The sequence below is a fragment of the Anopheles cruzii genome, chromosome X (genome assembly GCF_943734635.1).
Source record: "Anopheles cruzii chromosome X, idAnoCruzAS_RS32_06, whole genome shotgun sequence".
NCBI lineage: Eukaryota > Metazoa > Arthropoda > Insecta > Diptera > Culicidae > Anopheles > Anopheles cruzii.
Window position 1 is genome coordinate 8,013,267 of NC_069143.1, and position 15,127 is coordinate 8,028,393.

The window sequence follows — 15,127 nt, forward strand, 5'->3', positions numbered from 1 at the left end:
GGGCCTTTAAGTTTAACGAGATACTCTAAGAAAGATACCTACGATGGCACTACAAACGATGACTCACACACACACGCGCACACACGTGCGTGCCCCCCACCCCACCAGCACATCCGGATCGTGAGTGAGTGAGTGAGTGAGGAAGCGCTTCAAATGTACATGCTAGGAACATTTTTACTGTAAATATAGGAATCATCATATCTCAGGCCGGCAGGCCCAAACTCCACAGAGAGCAAGAGAGAGAGGGGTCAACTACCCGAAACGATGTTGTAAAAACAAAGCACAAAGCTGGAACCGAAAAACGGGGACAGACAAACCGATGACAAACCGATGCTGAAGAGCCCAACACGGACAACACAGTACTCGGTACTAATATGCTCGCTCTGCAGGCCGGCGCTAGGCGCCGATTAAACTATCACTACGTCACTAGATCCACCATAGATACGCCCAATAATACTTATGAGCAGCAACGTTCGGGGGTGGGGTAGAAGGGCGCGTTTCGAAACATATCCGCTGTTGTCCGACTCTCCGACTCCGCGCCGAAAGAAGCGGAAGTTCCCCAAACCCAAGTCAGACTATCGTGTGGGGACTATCCCTCTGTTATCGGGGTTGTAGCCAATTGAAAACACTAAACAAATGTACGCGATACACAATTATTAAACATATACTAGTGAATAGAGTACACACACCTGGTGGTGATGAAGCAAACCCAGAGGGTATCCGACAAAGGTGGGGCGCGGCAAATAAATAGTAAATTTAATAACAAAACTAAACCACTAGCAAGTTGTGCAAACCCCGTGTGTGTGTGTGTGCAAATCACACACACACACAAGCACAAACAAAGCAAACGTTTCAGCAAACCGCTGCCGCTCAGTTTTTGTTTTTTTCGTATCGTTTCGCCCACGCAGGTTAGCATAGCATAGAAACCGAATATATATATATAAAACTTATATATATATATACATGAAACAGCAGCAAAAACACACGATACAAACGCAAATATAAATTCGGCCGATCTGATTGGCTGTTTGGCCTGCAAGCCTAGCACTTATACGAGCAGGTACGGCACCAGAGGCGCCACGGAAGTGGATGAGAAGATAACTGGCTTTTGGAGACAAAATAAAACGGCTTCCGGAGCGTGTGCTGAGCAATACGAAAAACGCTATATTTAATACCAACGCAACCACTTACGCAACCAATACAAAGAAGAAGAAAAGAGAAAACCCTGCAAAGCAAACCAGACAAACTAACAAACTTACAAAAAGCGCAAACAAAACAAAGCAAAACAAAATTAGTCACATCAAAAGCGAACGTGTGTAGAAGCACGGTGCACGGCAAATACACACCCGTGAACATTCATTCAGACCCAGCGAAGTAGCGAAGAAACAGGAACCCGTTGGAAACAGAACAAACAAAAGCACGCAGAACATAAAACTGAACAACATAAACTCGAACTCGGTCAGAACAAGCACACAAAGCAAACGAAACACAAAACAACCCAAACGAACCGAAGAAGAAGAAGAAGTAAACGAAGAAGATGAAGTCGTTATACGAGAAACGGCGAGAAAACAAGTTGTTATACACACACACACACACACACACTGTGCACTGCACAACTGAACACAAACACACAAAAGAAAACACAAACAAACAAAACGGAAACATGGAAATCAATAAAGGGGAGCAGTTCTCAAAGCAGTGCTGCGCACCGATAAACACGACTCCCGCGTGAAGTGATTTCCGCCGCCATCCGAAGTGCGGGACGCCGAGGGCGAATGCGTGCGTGTCCCCTGGACGATGGTGATGCGGGTGATGATGATAGGGACGTGGACACAAATCACGAAGCATTAGGCCGCAAGGTCAAAAACCGGTGCCAAAACTTTGGCACTCCGGTTCCGGTTCCGGTTCCGCCGGTCCGCCTTTTTAGGGTCGGAATCGCGAATCCTTTTCCCGGCCCCGGCCCTGGTAGGTAATTTAAATAAGTTTGACCGTGCCGTGAAAGGACGAAAGGACGCGAGTGGCACACCCTACTTCAACCAACCTTCACGCTGGGGCACGCTGGGGCGGCCCCAGCGCCACGCAATCGATGAGATGAATTATGATTAGTCTTTCCCCCGGTACGGCCCGGACCCTCAGGAGCATCACCCCGGTGTATCCTTGTTTTCGGATCCACGCGGATCGTCGGGGTGCAAATGTATCTGTTTTTTCTCCAAATTTATACAGTGTTTCATAATACATAAAATTAGTACGTGATGCGTGTGCAAAAACGTAACACACAGAGGCCGGGAGAAATGGGCCGGTCTTTGGGACGGAGTCCCGGTTCCCGGGTTCGAAGTTTATTATGTTTTTCTTTTTATTGTTGCTGTTATTATACACCTTCCTGGCTACCTGGAGCCGAAGAAACGAGAGCGAGTCCTGAGTCGGCCACCTGAGCACCGGGGGTTCCCCTCTTCTTATGGCAGTTCTTCTAACCAGCTGGCAAAAGGTGGAACACCCCGTGGTCACTGTTGGAAACCGACCTTACCGGGCGATATACGACGTTGTGATCAATCAAGAAGTTCCCGAAGTTCATCTATAAAATGTACTATCTCTGTTTATTGTTCAGTATCGATAGTGTCTCGTTCAAAGGAAAGTCCCCGTGGACTGCAATGCCAACGCTTGGACCAAAACCTTTTTTTTAACTCTATGTTTGGTGGAGCAAGGTACAAAGGGACCAAATGAAGTAAATTCGATTAATGTCGGATGGTGTTCGCGTTGTTCCTAGCTCAAACACTTCAAAACACCCAAATAGTACTCTTTGTTGACAGTCGTACCTTGTGGCCTGAACTCATTATGCACCAAACCGCGCTGATCCATGCAAACCTTGAGCAGTCCCTTCTTTCTGTGGAACTCTGGACCTACGCGATAGTTTTGGTCTCGGTCAGGTCTCATTACCTGGTAGGATTTTTGTAGGCGGCTTGTGTTCCACCTTTAGATCTGGGTCGACCTGAACTTTCCCCAATATCTAACCGCCTGAACTTTTGTTTTACGATCCCAAAACCCCAGCAGCCCCGACACAGCGCGCGATCGCCCCAATCGTGAGTGCAGTCGTGCGTGTGCAGTTCGTTGCGAAATGCCGCGGGTTGCCCTGGAGCTGTCTGCGAACCCGCGGAGGTATCTGATCTATTTGACAGCAGGTAGGAAGGTATCCAACAGAGCAGGGCTCTATCGCGTGGAACGAGTATCGGATGGGCCCCGGGGCCGATAAATCAGCATTATTTATGAGCCCTCCCTACCTCCCCACCTCCCCTCAACCATACACCTCAAACCCTCCCCCCCTCCCCCCCCCCTCACCGAATCTAGAGTGATGATAGATGGCGGCAATGAAACGTCGATCAATCGGTCAACCAAAAAACAGCGCGGCGGCCTTTTGGCAAACGCCGAAACGCGTGAATAGAAAACACGAACCCCTGGCACCTCCGGCACTCCCGGCACCCCCGGCACTCCCGGCACCCCCGGAATATACCCTGGTACTGGGGGATGAACTTTTTAGCTCATTCAATAACGACCGACCCGGCGGCCGGCGAAGATTAATGTCCCCGTTTCAGCTGCGGATCCAATTTTCTGATTTGTCCGTGATCCGTGATCCGTGATTTGTTGGCAGCCCCCCCCCCCCCCCCCCCCCCCCCCCGTCGGGTCCATTACCCGCGCACCCGAGGATTGCATGGTAAAGAGTTACCATGGGTGGGGCGGGGCGGGGAAAGCTGTTAATGTTTCCCCGGGCCCGTGTTTTTACGAGCGCGAACTGCCTTAGCGATTAGGACACCGAGGAGGAGCCGTCCGCACTTAATGTGGGAGTTCATTAATTCTGGCCTGGATCTTCGCAGGAGATCGGAGGGGGGGGGTCTGGGGTGGTCTGGGGTCGGTTGGGTTGTTGGTCCGACGGAGAACCCTCACGAAGATGCGGGAAACTTCTTCGACATCTATTCTCATTCGATTCGAGAATCGAGATTCGGTTCGGTTGTGCTTCGCCGGTTCCCCGACATAAGGCAGCATCGCGGGCAGGAACCCCCTCCACAGCATAGCATATGCTGCGGTGTCCGCCCTACGTCTGACGCACCGCATCGGCGCACCCCGGAGTCAGTGGAGCTCCCGTTAAGTGGGAGGAGTGATTCACCGTCACCATCGTCTGGTCTGTGGTGGTGGGAAGAACTGCTGGTGTATGCTATGTGGTGGTGATGAGAGTCCGGGTGGGGATCATACAAACATTAATTCTAGGCGTGTCCGAAGACTGTCACCTTAATTTAATTTATTGCCATTAAATGGCTCAACTCTGAGCGCACCTTCTTTTTTTTCTGTTGCCCCCCGGGAGCCGCCATTCGGGAGTCCGCCCACGAACGGAGGGTAGGGGGGAGGGTGGTGGGGGTGTTTGCGGAAGCGTGGGGCTTAGGGATTTCCATTCTCTCTCTTTCTGATCTGACCTCCGTGTGTGTGTGTTTGTGTGAATCGTTTGCCATCTCATCCCAAAATCGCACACAGAGAGAGAGAGAGCGAGAGACGCCATTCTTCTGTTCCCTGGCGGGGAGATGTGTAAGGAGGTGGCGGGTGAATGGCCACAAAGAATCGTTAAGAATAGTTGCTCGCAAAAGTGGCCAACACACGCGCGAACACGGACACCACCACTTCGCCGTTCTGCCACGGGTGCCAGAATTGGCTCGGCGCTCTTCATGGATTTTATAAATTTATTTATTTATCACCTCGACCCACCACGAAACCCACCCCTTCACAAGCACACAGGACGACTTGCACCGAAGAAGGGGGCCAGGGAGGGCACCCGGTGGAGGGCATAAATTCATTTCGATGGTCACACAGATTCCCACAGCCGCGCGCGATGCTCGGGCGACCGTTCTACTCGGCCGAGAGATGGCGCCGCTGTCACCACAGAGGCGGAGCGGGACGGCGGGAAGCGGGGAAGGGGTTCTCTATTTCGTTGGCACATATATTTTATTTACCCAGTGGCAGCGGCGGCCACGGCCACGGCGATGGATTTACTATTAATTATAGTTTACGGTCCCCCGGACTCGGACCTGAAACGTCCGTCCGGACATCCGAGCCGAGCCGAGTCGAGTTTGCGTCAGGCGAGGTGGCTGCTTAGCCGCCCGGTTGTCGGACCGTGACCGTGGATGAAAGATTGCCTACCGACAGGCGGGGCCCTGAACTCCCGGGTCCCCACGTCCACAGAGACCACAGTTCCGCGGTTTCCCGGGGATCGGTTCGATCGGTCCTCCCAGAAAGGGTGCCAGACCCAGGCTAGGCTGGACCTGGGCGGGAGACCTTCTTCTTGACAGCCTGGATCCAGTGAAAGGCGACTCGACGACTCGGCGACTCGGCTTCATAAAGCTTCGTGTCCTGGGCGGTGCCGGAACTCGGCAAATAGAATTTTATTGTGATTTATGTCATCTCTGGACCTGGACACTCAAACACACACCCACACACCCACACACAGGCAGGTGCAGGCAGGTGCAGCCAGTACACCAGCTGCACCAACCCAGTAGGTAGGGTAGCCCGGTTGGGCAGCTCTCCGGGAAGCTCTCCGATCCGATGACGCAAGGAAATTTAATAAAATGTAATATTTTATCTTCTCGCCTCACCTGTGCACACACACACGAAGCTTGAGTTATGGTACGGGGTAGGGGGGCCTGGGACGCGGGTGGAGGGGTATGATTGAAAGTTTACTGTAGCATTTGTCATTCGACTGTTTTTCGACGGCCGCTTCCAGGTCAGGGTTCGGATTCGTGGACTCTTGGGTACGCTCTCTCTCTCTCTCTCTCTCTCTCTCTCTCTCTCTCTCTCTTGCTGTGTGCGAACGTTTCAGAACATTCGCTCTTGGGCGGTGCAGCCGACTCCGATAAGGGGTAGCCAGGGTCTGTGGTATGAATAATTGCGTCGCTTGCCTGCCTGTCTGCCGCTTGCCTGTGGATCAAATCTTCTTCGAATAAACATCACAAACGTCGTCGTCGGACGTGGACTTGCAGTATCGGTGAGGGGTCGGTGCAACTCCTGTGCGTCCGACTACAGGCAGACAACAAGCCCGGGGTTCCATGGCTGCAGCTGCTCATGCCGCAAGATTAGTGTTCGACACGGTCCGGTCTGGTCCGGAGGAACTGCCACATCCACGACCGACTAGCCACACACACACACACACACACAAAGACAGTCACGGGAACACCGACAGCAGTAAATAATAATCGCCCCCAATGCCTGAGGACCTATCGCACGATAAGCACACTATTGACAGGCTGCCACCGGAAACCGCCACTGGACAACTCTGGACGTGTTTAGTTTTCTAGAGGTTGTTCTAATTTATTGGTGTACTATAGAGGTCCAAACCCCGATATCGTCGACATCTCTGTGTTCGCGTAAGTGACCCGCTATCTAGACGCCAACCCCCCCCCCCCCACCCCCCGGGGTTCCAGCTGCTCATGCCGCAAGATTAGTGTTCGACACAGTCTGGTCCGGTCCGGAGGAACTGCCACAAACACACACACACACAGAGAACCTGGAACACCGACAGCAACCAATAAAAATCGCCCCCGGTGTCTGAGGACCTATCGCACGATAAGCACACTATTGAAAGGCTGCCACCGGACACCGCCACTGGACACCGCCAACTCTGGACGTGTTTAGTTTTCTAGAGGTTGTTCTAATTTATTGGTGTACTATATAATGGGAACCCGCTCGTCGTCGTCGCTCCATGGTCCTCGAGGTCCACCAGATCCCGCCAGGACGATGTGCCGTACCCATGCTGCTCCCCGGTTACATCCAGCGTGTCCACTCTGTTCGCTCCCAGGTCGAAAGATCTACGTCATAGGAGGGCTCGTCCGCCTGTCTGCAAAAAAAGAAAAAACAGATGGTTGTATTGCAGACACACAATGGAGGCGTTAGATCACTTAGCTACACGTACACCACGCAACGGGAGAGAAAGGAAAGGGGCCTATAAGCCCAACAGCACCGCCTGCCGGCAGTAGCCCAAGCGGCTCATTTTCTGGCCCTTCGGGCACTTGACTTGATAGGGTGACACGATCAGATGCCCCCCCTGTTTGCTGTCGTTCGCGGGCCGATACGTCACCCGCAAGGCTTCCTCCTCGGGTGGTGGTGTCGGGGTGGGCAGTGCCACTAGCAGCCCCGCAAACACCACGACCAGGATCAGCATCCGCGTAGAGCACATTGGACCACTCGAACAGCAGTACGGTACCGAGAAGAATGCCGGATCGACCGAGGTCCTACCGAGGTGCGACCCGTAGTCGTCGACATCTCTGTGTGCGCCGCTAAGTGACCCCGCTATCTGGACCCCCCGCCCCCCCCCCCCCCAAACCCCCCCACAAGGCAATCACTTGCCTATCTCGCTGGCATACAACGCACCCCTAATGTTGTTGTTGCTGCTACTGCGCGCTGCTGCGACACTCAGAACGAGATGGCAGCCCGGCAGATACCACGCGTGTCCGACACCTGGCCCGCACCGCAGCTGCTGCCGGCTAGGTTGGGCGACCGCAGAATGTTCGCTTTGCTCGCTTCGCTCGACGCTGCCGCCGTGTTGCTGGTGTGTGGCTCCTCCTTCGAGCGTACGAATATTACACGCACCGCGTCGGCGGGCGAGATCACTTGGAGCAGTAGCAGCAGTAGCAGCGACACAGCACAAACCAGCCGGCACCCGAAAGGGAGCATGGCTGCACACTACGGCGCACACTGCGGGCACTCTGGGCAGTCTATCTATCTATCTATCCCCGGCTAGGCTCGACCGCCAGCAGGACTACACACCGGACTACTGTGGCACACTGTGGTGCCGAAGAGAAAGAGAGAAAGAGCTGTGCTAAAGAAGGGGCTTAGCAGTAACAACACCGCTTCCACTGAACTGGGTCACGCACATTGGCACAGCGTTCCGCGGCGCACTGCGTTTAACCCATCACCCGGCGGCACCGGCGGTGTCGATCGAGCTGATAACCGGGCTGGCAGAGCTTCGGTGAGTCAAAAATGTTCGATACATTCACAGTCGTCTCGTTGTCGACCCGTTCTGCCGGCTTGTAGAAGATAACGCGCCGCCGCGCCGGAGCCGGGGTGCTGCTGCGGAGCTGCTCGACGCACCCGGTACGGCTTATCAGCAGTGACGCAATCACCAGGAGCAACAAAAACAACACCGACGGTACTTCCCCGAACTGGACCATACTGTCAGCTCGGGCACGCTGTCACTTTGGCACGACGTCTAGCACAACTCTCGCACACACCCACACAGCCACGGAACGGATTGAATCGGGGAACAGACAAAAACAGACAGATGACCCCGCAGAGAGGGTCGACGGTCGGCGCTGTCGACCGTGTGCTGCCCGGCTCGGTACTGGAGCCCGTGACGGCCGTGGAGCGAGCGTCGTCGGGCTCACCTTGTAGGCGAAGGCTGACAGTGTTGAAACGGCGCACGTATTGCGAACCACGAGCTACTGATAAGATATAGAGCCCAGCACCTGGGTTGACATTTTGGACAAACAAATGACGACGCGCGACGTGCCACCGCTTCGACCACCATTTCTGATTACCCCAGCTACGAGACTGCTACCAATACACTCCGATGCACACTCGACCTTACCCTCAGGCTGGTCCCGTTCGCTTTGGTCGTCGTCGTCGTAATCCAGATAGACGCCATCGTCCGGTGGCTTAACGGTCACCGGCGACACCAACGGATCGGCCTCCTGGATGACGATGACACTCCCGGTCAGCGACGGCCGATCACCGACCGGCCGGTACTTGGTCACCGTGATCGACGGCTGGAACAGGTACGTGTAGTTGGGATTACGGTTCTCGTACACCGGCGTCCGGTAGGTCGGCCTCTCGGTCTCGGCCGGCGCAGCGGACGTGCTGCTCGAGCGATCCAGGCTTCGGAGTCGGTCCGTCGCCAGGAAGCGATTGACCAGCGGGCTCGAAACGCCGTAACGGGAGGGTCGCGAACCCGTACGGAACACCTCCAGTACTTCCTCGACGTGTAGCTCACCGGGGCGGGCCGGTTTCTGGGTGCGCAGATACTTTCGATAGACCGGCTGCCGATCCAGCTGGGAAGCGCCGAGCGAAGCGACCACCAGTAACAAGACGGGCGCGATCGAACGCATCGTGAACAGCCTGGAAAGAACAGAATATTGCAGACTACTGAGCCTCCGCGACATCCGGCGAAGGACCTCAACGGATCCCAATCAACCACGACCTTGAACCTGCTCTCGGGCCTGCGGGGACGTCGAGCGGACTTATCGCAACCTGTGCAGTGCTTGCCCGGCTGTCTACCTTTAGGCGCACGCACAACACACAGCACGCAGGCCATGAAGGCGAATACAGGGGATTTACCGAGGCACTATGGGGAAAAGGTGGTCATAAGTTAACTTTAAAAACTGAGGGTTTTAGTTATATTAGGCTAAAATAGATAAGTTATCTATGACAAATCCGGATTTTTAACCTTTCATGTTGCCTAGATTCCGAGAAATCATCTGTCAAAGTCGAAAGAGTGATAAAAATTGACCTTTAAAACCAATTTTTATCAGCTACTTTAACGCGATAATGCAACAATAATGTACCTGTATTGTACGTCGTTCGAAAAGTAATGAATCATTACAGGCATTACAATAGAAATGTAGGTAACTTTAAACGATTTCCAGTAAGTTTTGCTTGCAAATTCCTGCAAAGGCTCGTCCGCTAGGCTCAGTTCAAGAATACAATTTCTGACGCATAAGGAAGCGCCTGGTCTGTGTTTAGCAGAAGATTTGCGCATTTGCAGAAGATTATGCATTAAAACATACTCGTGTAATGCAATTTGCATAGCTTAGGCGTTTAAGAACCTTAAAAAATCCAAAAAAGCTTTTTTATTATACTTGAACGCACATAAAAATTTGAATTTAATCAAACCCCAAATCAAAGAAAACAAAAACGTTGAAAAAAGTCCATAGATTTTTCCCAAAAAAAAAATATGTCCACCTTTACCTATACAAATTCCCTACTGTGCGAGAAGACGACAATGAAACGCTGGCAAACGCTTTATTTAACGCAATCTAGAGTGTGTACACAGAGCAGCAGCCTGGTATCGTATCCTGGTCGGGGTCCGAAGCATCAGACCCGATCGCAGCATCGGCCGGTCGGTCAGTGGGAACCGTCGAGGAGCGTGTCCTTCGGGGTCGCTGGGTTCAGCTGGGTCGGGTCGGGTTGCTGCTCCTTCGAGCTGCTGCTGCTGCTGCTGAAGGTGTCACGCAGGTAGTCCCGCACGTTCGTCGCGTACTCCTTCGCCTTCGAAGCCCCCTGCTTGACGCCCGCCTTCACCTTCACCACCCCGTCCTGGACGCCTTCCTTCACCTTGGTGGAGAGATCGCCGAAGAAGTCCTTCACCAGCTCGATCGTCCCGGGCCGTTCCTCGCTCGAGTCAAGCTCGGCCAGGTCCGTGTGGGAGCGTTGCTCGGGTGGCAGTGCGTTCGCCTCCACGGTGGTGGCGACCGCCGCCACCAGCAGCAGCAGCGCCAGCGCCAGCAGTCCACCGACCGACAGGATTACCTTCGAGGCCATCAATCCAACCTGGGGGGAGTATACGCGCCCTTTTTTGTCTTGTGACTTGTTACGCACTTCGCGCTGAGCTGAGCTGAGCTGAGTAGTAGCTGTAGTAGAACCAGCGATACAGACGGCGAATGCGACCGCAGATCAACACACTCGTCGACCGACTAACCGGACTGGCGGACTTTGAGAGCGCACGGGCACGCGCGCGAGATAGCGAAACCTCCTGCAGCCCGGTTCCTGTGCGGGGTTGTATTGATGAGCTAGTTAAGCAAGCTGTAGCTGCACTACTTACGTCTGTCGTCTGTCCACGACCACCACCGCCTAGTCTGGGTCCGATTTTGGCGGAATTCGACACTAATTGCCTCACCTGCGCGGAGAGCTAGGAGCCCGGTAGGCCCCTGCAATCGAAACCGGTTTCGTGACGGATGACCTCCAACGGCCACTACGGGGTACCGGGGTGTGCGTGCGGGCAAGGGCTAGGCCACACTTCGAACGGGGTGCAGTGCGAGGTCGCTGGTAGCTGGTGTAGCGGTTGTCCGGTGGAGTAGGAAGTTTATTTATTGAATCAACACTGATTGGCAGAGTGTGTTGGCCGAGGAGGAGGGCCAGCATCTTGAGGGGCGCTGCAGGCCGACTCCACACGCTCTACGCTGATTCACTTTGTGTGTGTGTGGCTGTGTGTGTGCTGATGCCGTTGTTGATGAGACATTACCGCCGCTACTGCTACTGCTACTGCTGCTGCTGCCTGCGGTCGTAAATGCCGCGTCCAATGCGATTATCGGTGTGGGCCATTAATCCATTCTGTTCCGTTCCGTTCTAGCCCCTACAGCCGCCCGAACGTCTAGTGGTCTACGCAGCGAAAGGCGAGGCGAGCAGCAGCCATTGAGTGGTGCTTCCCGCGAATGCGAAACCGGAAAGCGCATTAGTCGACATTAGCATCGGAGCTCCGATCGCCGGAGATACGCCGAGGTGAGAGTGAGTCACAGACTCACCAGCCTCACAGTAGCTGCAAAGATAGCGGATGCCCGCGAGATGATGGTGACGCTAACGAGTCCAACGAGTTCGGTGCAGGAAATGGTGCAATCGGTCGTCTAGCAGTAAGCTTTTTGGGACAAACATATGTGGGTCAGTAGTGTGACGAAACGCCTAGATGGGCGCTGGCGTAAGGTAGTAACCATGGAAAGTTAAATCTTCGAGACTCCATCTACAGAGATGGAGAGAGATCATCAAGCGGTTTGGGACGGAATGGACTGGGAAGTGCGAACAAGTCAACATAGGCCCAGTGAACGGAACCAGTCGCTGCGCAATAAACAACCTACGGTACGTTACGGCTACGACGGGCAAAGAACCGGTGAGCCGATCGGCGCGGGGCTTTTTATTCATGAGCCCATGCAGTGGAATTACCCCGGTTACCGGTCTGGATCGGGAAAACTGAAGTCACCTGACCTCCCGAAGGGTCTGAGGTGTTCGAGGTCGAACAGGTCTTCCAAGAGGTCTTCCCGCGCACAGGTCATCCCCTGGTCTTCTGGCATGTACAAGACGCGCATGTACACATAAACAACAGTTTTGACACTTGAAGTTTCGAATCCATTTTATTGTCGGTTTTTTTTTTTTCGCACTCGCGCCCAAGACCACTCACAGTTCGTGTGGTGTGGTGTGGTGTGGCGGCAGTGTGTGAGGTCGGTTGCGCATGTCGGATAAATGTATCCGCCTTAACGCCTGCAGATGTGTGTGTGTGTGGTAATCGTGATGATCGTTTGACGGGTAATAGAACTAAATTAACAAATCACACTTCTTAACGGCCGCCGCCGCCGCCCTGGGCCGCCGCCGCCGGGGGTCGCCAACTCCAAAACTGGCCCCATCCCGAAATAAAGCAAAACCCCCCGGCACCCCTCCTCTTTCACAAAGGGGAGCCAACTCCCCAAGGGGGAGAAGGTGTGAAGGTGGGGTTGGGAAGGGTAGGTTCCTCAAAATATATTTCGGCACTTGCCATTGACCACCTCCTGGCCGGACTTGCACGCGAGCGGCCCCGCGATGATGAACCGATTGTCCACCGTGACCGACGTCGTCGGGACGGGCGTCTCGGTGACGTCCCGGTCACCCCCACCGTCGGGATCGGCCCCGCCGCCGCCGTTCAGGTCGCCCTTGTAGTCCTTGTCGTTGAAGATGATCCGTTCGTCGTCGTCGTCATCGTTCGGCACTATCTGGGCCGGTTCGTTCGACACACCGACCGCGCCACCGAACGCCACCAGGCTCGGCTCGGCACTACCGCTGCTGATTGCTGGTGATTGCGGTCTCCTGGTTGATGGTGCGGCGGCCGTGCTGGCGACCGTAGCTTCCGGTTGGTGGGCCGGCTCCGATGTTAACGCGCCAGCCGTCGACGTGGACGTAGGCTGGGCGTGTTCGGCGCTCTCGTCTTCACCACTGCTCTGCGGTGGTTGTTCCGGCTTGACGCCGGTCAGTTTGCTCCGCACGTAATCGTAACCCTGCAGCACACCGTCCTTCACCGAGCTGGCGGCACTCTCGAGGCTTTCCTTCATCTTGGCCGTACCGTGCTTGAACGCGGACGTAAAGTCGTCCAGGAACTTGGACATTTTGCTACCCTCGGGCAGTGCCTTGTTCGAGGCGTCCGCTTCCTGGGAAGCTGGTGGCGTTGCTTCACTGGAGCCATCCAGTACGGACCCGGATGGACTGGGGCCCGCGGGCGTATCGATCGGGTTCGTTCGCACCGACGGCAGCGCCACAGCCAGTAGCAGCAGGCCCAGGCAGACCATCGCCGCGTTGCGAAGGGCCATTGGGGGGAAGTTTGACACCGGGTTTCGACGGGTTCACGATGTGACGATGATCACACTTCAACTAGGGTCACGTTTTAGCGTAGATTCTCTTGAAGTCCGTGATCTCTATAAACAATCCACCGAGATCTGGTTCTAAGTTCTCTCTCGCTCGCTCTCTGTCAGACCAGCGTAACACACCGTAACGCACGCCACAAGCAGACGAGTCACTACACTCTGCCACTCTCTCTGTCACAACCGCTGCGTCGAAGCACCCGACCACGAATGAGCGGCAACACGGATGCCCAGCTCGCACTCGGTGCAGCTCGGCATCGATGACGGCAACTGAGGTCCCCCCGGCCACCAGACCATTCACCTACCGTGTGTGTGTGTGTGCGCGCTCGCGATGCAAATCAACTTGTCTCCGCTGGCCGCTACCCACCACTAGAATCACTTGAGCCGCCTTCCGTCTGCTGCTGCTATAGGCTTCGGGACGGCTCGAAGCGAGTCGGACCGGAATCGCAGTGCGTGCTACTCTTCTTTCCATTCTTTCGTTCGTTCATTTCCTTCTTGAAGCCGGGCACACAATCGGAGGCTCATCAACTCGGGCGGGCCGGTCAGGAACCGAATACAGATGCCAGATGCGGTGTGTGCGCCCGAACCGGTTTCCCGGCCTTTGCCGCCAAATAATTAAAAAGTCAGGGAGCCTACGTCATCACGAACACATCACGACATGGCGGAAGACTTCGAGTATCGACATATAAACAATAAGGCTAGAGGTTAAACGGACAGCCCGGCAGCTGGCAGTTGTAGTGTGATTTTGACCAACTTCGGTAGCCTCGTCATCAGTCGGTCTTCTGGACCGTGAGATCTAAGGAGGATAAGTCCACGCTCGGCCGAAAACCGGATCGTTGTCAGGCCGCAGGCATGTCTGTGACCTGCAACAGCTGCTCGACCCGACTCGGTTCTGCTAGGAACGCGGAATCAATTTTCACAAATTAGCGTTGGTAAGTTGCGCGGAAGCAGAGAAAGTGATCGGATCGTTTACACTTTCGCCTTGACTAACCATCCCCAAACCCGCCGTCGCTCCCGCCGTCGATCCAGGAAGAAAACACTTTGCTGAATTAGAGGCACTCACTGCGCGCGCGCGCCCGTCCGCCAGCGTCCCGTCGGCTCGCAGGGAGCCAACGGACCACGACGACGACGCGGTGCGGCGAGACGGCGTTTATTAGGTTCACCATTACTTCACGAGGTCCGAGGCAATGATCGGGTGTCGCCAGACGTCAGGCAGACTGTGTGTGCTCTGTGTCTGTGTCGGGGACCTCACGGCGACAGACGGGACGGCGCCCTAGCCAATGAGACCTTGTGCGCCCGCCACAACCGGTAGGCCCTTCTGAGCCGCATTGGTGATGCGTCGGCCGGCTCCTTCCTGCACAGAAAGAGAGAGAGACAGGGTAGCGAAAGGATCAGACGGCACCATACTCAATTAGCAGCTCGGTGGCGTGGCACTCGGATCGCTTACGACTTTCTTGAGGAACTTCTTGAACCGTCGGCCCTCCGTCTGGCCGAGGAACACACCGACCAGCAGCAGCGATACGATCAGGAAGAGTTTCAGGTTCATGGTGCGGCTTCGGGGAGCAGTTCAGACGAATGGACTCACTGTTTCGCGGTACGATGTGGGGCCTGGCAGCGAGTGAGACGGTTTTTATACGCCAACTCGGCCGGCTGAGTCCGGGGAACACCCAACAGGGCAACCGGTGGTATTTGGACAGCGATACCACGACGACAGCGGTATGTCAACC

The 15,127-nt window shown here is 54.8% G+C and overlaps 4 protein-coding genes across 4 annotated transcripts; all 4 read right to left on the reverse strand.

The window, feature by feature from the left end:
• Positions 1 to 6,667: 6,667 nt before the first annotated feature.
• LOC128278892 (uncharacterized) lies at positions 6,668 to 9,134 on the reverse strand. The gene is made up of 2 exons (XM_053017621.1): positions 8,618 to 9,134; positions 6,668 to 6,868 (listed from the first exon to the last, which is right to left on the reverse strand). The coding sequence occupies exons 1-2, from the start codon at positions 9,132 to 9,134 to the stop codon at positions 6,840 to 6,842; spliced, it is 546 nt and encodes a 181-aa protein (XP_052873581.1). The 3' UTR covers positions 6,668 to 6,839.
• Positions 9,135 to 9,992: 858 nt separating this feature from the next.
• LOC128272708 (uncharacterized) lies at positions 9,993 to 10,785 on the reverse strand. The gene has a single exon (XM_053010575.1). The coding sequence runs from the start codon at positions 10,564 to 10,566 to the stop codon at positions 10,150 to 10,152; it is 417 nt and encodes a 138-aa protein (XP_052866535.1). The 5' UTR covers positions 10,567 to 10,785; the 3' UTR covers positions 9,993 to 10,149.
• A 1,350-nt stretch (positions 10,786 to 12,135) lies between these two features.
• On the reverse strand, positions 12,136 to 13,596 carry LOC128272685 (uncharacterized). The gene has a single exon (XM_053010553.1). It carries the CDS (start codon positions 13,347 to 13,349, stop codon positions 12,522 to 12,524), a length of 828 nt encoding a protein of 275 aa, XP_052866513.1. The 5' UTR covers positions 13,350 to 13,596; the 3' UTR covers positions 12,136 to 12,521.
• An 855-nt stretch (positions 13,597 to 14,451) lies between these two features.
• On the reverse strand, positions 14,452 to 15,010 carry LOC128269454 (cecropin-C-like). The gene is made up of 2 exons (XM_053006923.1): positions 14,848 to 15,010; positions 14,452 to 14,754 (listed from the first exon to the last, which is right to left on the reverse strand). Exons 1-2 carry the CDS (start codon positions 14,944 to 14,946, stop codon positions 14,674 to 14,676), a joined length of 180 nt encoding a protein of 59 aa, XP_052862883.1. The 5' UTR covers positions 14,947 to 15,010; the 3' UTR covers positions 14,452 to 14,673.
• Between the last annotated feature and the right edge of the window lie 117 nt (positions 15,011 to 15,127).